The sequence below is a fragment of the Camelina sativa genome, chromosome 16, assembly GCF_000633955.1.
Source record: "Camelina sativa cultivar DH55 chromosome 16, Cs, whole genome shotgun sequence".
Taxonomy (NCBI): Eukaryota; Viridiplantae; Streptophyta; class Magnoliopsida; order Brassicales; family Brassicaceae; genus Camelina; species Camelina sativa.
Window position 1 is genome coordinate 27,660,136 of NC_025700.1, and position 4,783 is coordinate 27,664,918.

General features: G+C 31.6%; 1 protein-coding gene across 1 annotated transcript in view; it reads right to left on the bottom strand.

The window, feature by feature from the left end:
* LOC104754122 (ankyrin repeat domain-containing protein 13C-like) overlaps window positions 1-859 on the bottom strand; it is a 3,616-nt gene extending 2,757 nt beyond the window's left edge. Inside the window, exon 1 of the mRNA XM_010476272.2 lies at window positions 9-859. Coding sequence (XP_010474574.1) covers window positions 9-629 — 621 coding nt within the window. The 5' untranslated portion in view covers window positions 630-859. The remainder of the gene's footprint in view (window positions 1-8) is intronic.

Consider the following 4,783-nt stretch of genomic DNA (forward strand, 5'->3'; position numbering starts at 1 on the left):
TGATCGGCTCTCTGAATTTTCAAACCGTCAAATCCGGCTAAAGTAGTATCAGCGCGGAGGTTACCGTCGCGTTTCCAGATCTTGTAAGTATCGGAGGGAGCGATTTTTCCGACGAACGGAATCACGGAGCTCTCGAAGTGGAAAGAGATCTCCATGTAGAAATCTCTCATACGGCGGAGAACAGCGATCAAACGAGGCAACCTCCGCCGCCATTTACACCAAGCTAAACGGTGGTGATGCCGCAAAAGCACTTTCATAACCTCAGAATTCCGGCGACAAAACGCTTCCTGTAGCGGATTCCATCCGGAAGCGTTCTGCAGCGAGATATCTCCTCCGGCTGAAGAAATCGCCCTCGCCGCGAAGATGTCGTCGAGTCTAACCGCTAGATGGAGCGGCGTCTCGCGTGAAGGAACGTCGCGGCGGTCGAGCAAGGCGGAGATCTGATCAGCGACTCGTTCTTGACTCAGTGAGTCGGATTCTGTTCGGATCTGCTCTGGATCTCCTAGCTTCGGCAACGAGGAGAGAAGACGAGTGAGCGCGCCGTGATCTCCTAAAACGACGGCGTAGTGAACTGGACTGTGAGCGTAATCTTCAGGTCTGATTGCAGACGCTGACGAAGGCCGAGACATAACTTTTTTTTTTTCCCCGGCGAGTTTTAACAGTGAGATTGAGAATGTAAGGTGTGTGTAATTGTGATTGTGCTTCTTCTTCTTCTTCTTCTTCTTCTTCGTCGTCGTCTTGTTGTTTGTAAGTTCGTCGTCTTCGATTGAAGCTGAAACGGAATGTTTATGGAAATGGAAGTCGAAGTTTGTGGTGTGGAATTTAATTCCTTTTTATTTTATTCATTTATTGTTTTTAATTTTAAAATTACGTTTTTAATTTTTTTGGAAGGTCTCTTTATTTGGGGAGGCGTGAGTAAATAAGGATATTTCTGGGCTTTTTGTCAGTACTCTTTTCTTTTTTTTTTTCTTCTTTGTTTTCTTATTTGGCCTTTTTTTTTTGTCTTTTTCACTATTGTTTGTTTTTTAAAAAAAATATATATATTTTCTGTTGGATTTTCGGTGTTTCTTTTCTGAATATTTGTACTGTGTAAAGCAATGTAAACATAATAGTATTTGATGATAGGTTGAAAACAAATATTTGAATGATAATAAAGGAAATTTAATGATTACTCTCTTAGAACAATATCATTTGACATGTCACAGTTTATAGTCATGACTCATGGTTGACTAGTAATGATGAAATAAGAAATAAATTATTATCAGTTCCTATCATTTGGTTTTATTTATTTGACTCATACTAATATTTATTCACTTTTTATTATTGATGATTTTAGAAAAAATATAATATTGGTTTAGAAAATTGTAAATCACAAAAGAACAAAAAAAATTACACTTCGAATCAAATTTTAATATGTGTAAGAAAGCTTAAAAAATAGTAAATTAATTTGGAAAATATAGAATATGTTTTATGTTCGTAGTTCACTATTTTGACAGTTACAAAGAAAGATTAGATAGCTATAGATATTCGTTATGAGATTTTGAGTGTTATATACAATTAATTTTTCATCGTTTTGAATTTTGTTTTACAACCAATGTTTTGTGTATAACATTACTTTTGTAATATAGCTAGCATACAAAAAGTACATCATAATATGATTATATTTGATGATAGGTAAAAAATATTCGAAGTAATTCGACTCTTAACAAAATTATTTGACATGTCAAAAGTTTATGGTACTCATGGGTCGACTAGTAATGATGGAACGAAATACAACAATGATCAGTTTCTATTATGGTTGTCGAAACTTTTAGCATTATTCAATTTGATTGAATTAAATAAATATTTATACAATACATAATAACGTTTATTAATACGACTAGTTCGACAGTTACAAAAATTTAAAGAGTTATAAATTTTCGTTATGAGATTTTGAGTACTTTATGCAATTAATATATTTCGACCGGTTTAAAAATTTGTTACAACTAATTTTGTGTATACATTACTGTTCACTGACTGGATTTTAAACGTCAAATTCACTGCGTAACTGTTTTGTTTTTAAAGCTATTTACTATAACTGTATTAAAAGTTTTTAATGTGTGTTATTGGATTGTTACCTAAAATATACTTATAGACTACAAAATGGACACATTGTACATCTCTAGACCACTCATATATAAATGATCTAATAAAAGTTTTGTGTAAATCTTAATTTAATTTTTACTTATAGGACACAAGGTACGATACGAAGAAGGTATACAAAAAAAAAGAGTATCTATCCAAAATTGTACATTTTAAAAACTTAATTGGATTTTTAGTATATTTATTATTTATAATTAGATAGTTAGGTAGATTTTACTATTTGTGTAATAGAAGAGTTGTGAGATAGATGAGAAAGTGGGGTAGAGTGTATTATTGTGAAATTACAAAAGGATAGTTGGATCCGTACAACTTATTTAGTGTATGGAAATACAAAAATAGAAATATTTTTAATTTTTTATATTTAATGTACTTTATATCAGCTGTACAGATGAAAATGTGTATATTAATATACATATGTATATTAAACTAGCTGTACACCTAATATATATATATATATATATATATATATATATATATTATTTACCTGTACACTTAATAAACTGTATGGATTACATCTGTATATTTAACGAGTGTACGAATAAAAATTTGTGAAATTTATTTTACATAATAAAAACAAATCATCAAACAAAATAGATATCAAATAATATATGCAAAAATATAGAATTTTATATACCTAAAATATTTTAGAAAATTAATTTATTTTGATTAGTATTTTAATTATTAAATTCAAGGGATAATGTAATAAAATAATAAAAATATTTAATTGTAATGGTATACTTGTAAATAAAAAGATTTTTTTTTAGGGTTAGAAAGTAATGTAAATAGTAGTGAATAGTTGAAGGTGATTATTTTGCAGATTATAAATAGTGAATTTACTAAATTGCCAATTATGTTTAAAAATGTACTAATTCTCCAAATATCTTAAAAAAAAATAAAAGAAAAGTGAGAAAAGAATCGCTTTGTCGTGACCAAATGCAAAATTATGCAACAGAATTATCTGCTAGAAAAAAACAAATTATACTTTGCTGCTCCCTCTAACCGACCAATCCGCTTCTTTATTAGTAATCTTCATTATTAAATTGTACATTATCTTTAAACTAATGCACTAACCAAGTCTTAAACCTTAAGCGTTGAGTCTTCTTGATCTGATATATAGATCTTGGTTCTCTAATCTTGATGGAGAAAACTGAAACGGACTGAGTACATTGAGTTAAGTACATATGCAACAAACCAAATAAAGGTTCTCTTAAACTTTGTTATACTCCAAGAGATTCACCATCAAGATCCTGTCAAGAACGAACAAACAAAGTTGAATTTAGTGTTTTTATTGAATACATAAAGAGACTTGATTGGCAAACGGGTTGAGCTAAATCCAAGTTAAAGGTGCAAACTCTGTGACATTAGATTCCGAATTCCTTAAAAGATGAAGGAACTTACCAGAGTTTTGGCACACCATGTAAACTTGTAGATTACTCTTACTTGAAAAAGATCCCTTATAACTAAAAACACAATTAAACCAAGAAAAGGGAAAGAGAAGTATGATAGATTTAGCTCTTAAAAAAAATTCGAGCAAACATTGCTAATCAACAAAAGCATTACCATATCTCGGTGTATCAAAGTCTCCAAGCAGGGAGAAATCATAAAGGCAATCTTACAAGTCCATAAACTAGTGACAAATCAGCTTCTTGTCTGTTTTCACCTCCTCTCAGGGTAACTACCTTACTACCAAGGAGTGTATCACAATAAAGTCCTATTTGAATAGTAATACAATATCGGAAGTGATCACAAAGCTGTTATGCTTCAGTCTAGTGAGTCTCTGTAGAAATGTTATTATCTCCCTTATGATTCCCTGGATGTCAAGCATTTCTGAAACAAGTTTGCAGCTTTTGCTACAGCTTTTGTGTTGTCAGAATATGAAAGAAAAAGCAATAAACGTTTGGTGAAATGAAGAATAGATTATCCAAATTACACTGAGAGATCATACTGAAATCTAACAATAGACGAGCCAAATTACAGAACAACTCCAACATATAGAAAGAAACCGGATCAACTTGAGATTACAAAAGTTTTAAATTAAGGTTTTCAGGCTATGATGAGTAATAGCAAAATCCTTGACGCTTCCTGCTATGTGAAGCACGACCTCCATTGAAGATAGCCATCAACTCGGCCACAAGCACCTTGTCAACGTGCATCATCACAAACATATTTAAAAACTTCTCATCCGTACTCTTCAAGACAGACCCGATTGCAACCAACCAGCAGATCGGATTTAACCAGTTTATATAATCAAATCTTATGTTACATAATATATAGAAAAAAATAAAAAAAAATAAAAAAAATCATTGATGTGGAGTCTCTCACCTCCATGTACGCGGGAGGGCAGGTTCATGTACGATTGTAGCAGTAGTCATGGCTTTTTTGACTCGTTGTTAAATTGAAGAAAATTATGTAAAATTATCAGTCTATTACACATACATATATAGTTGATAAACCAAGTCCTATTCCAAACGTGATTGAGTTTTTATTTATTTATTTTTTAACCAATAGATGGGGTTGTTCTCGAGTCCTTTTCCAAATCGAAGTGGAATGAAAATAATCACATCATTTTTTTTTTTTTTTGCATTGGCTTCCGCTACAGAATAATTTTCATTGCCGGCATCGGTTTTTGATACAACAAAAC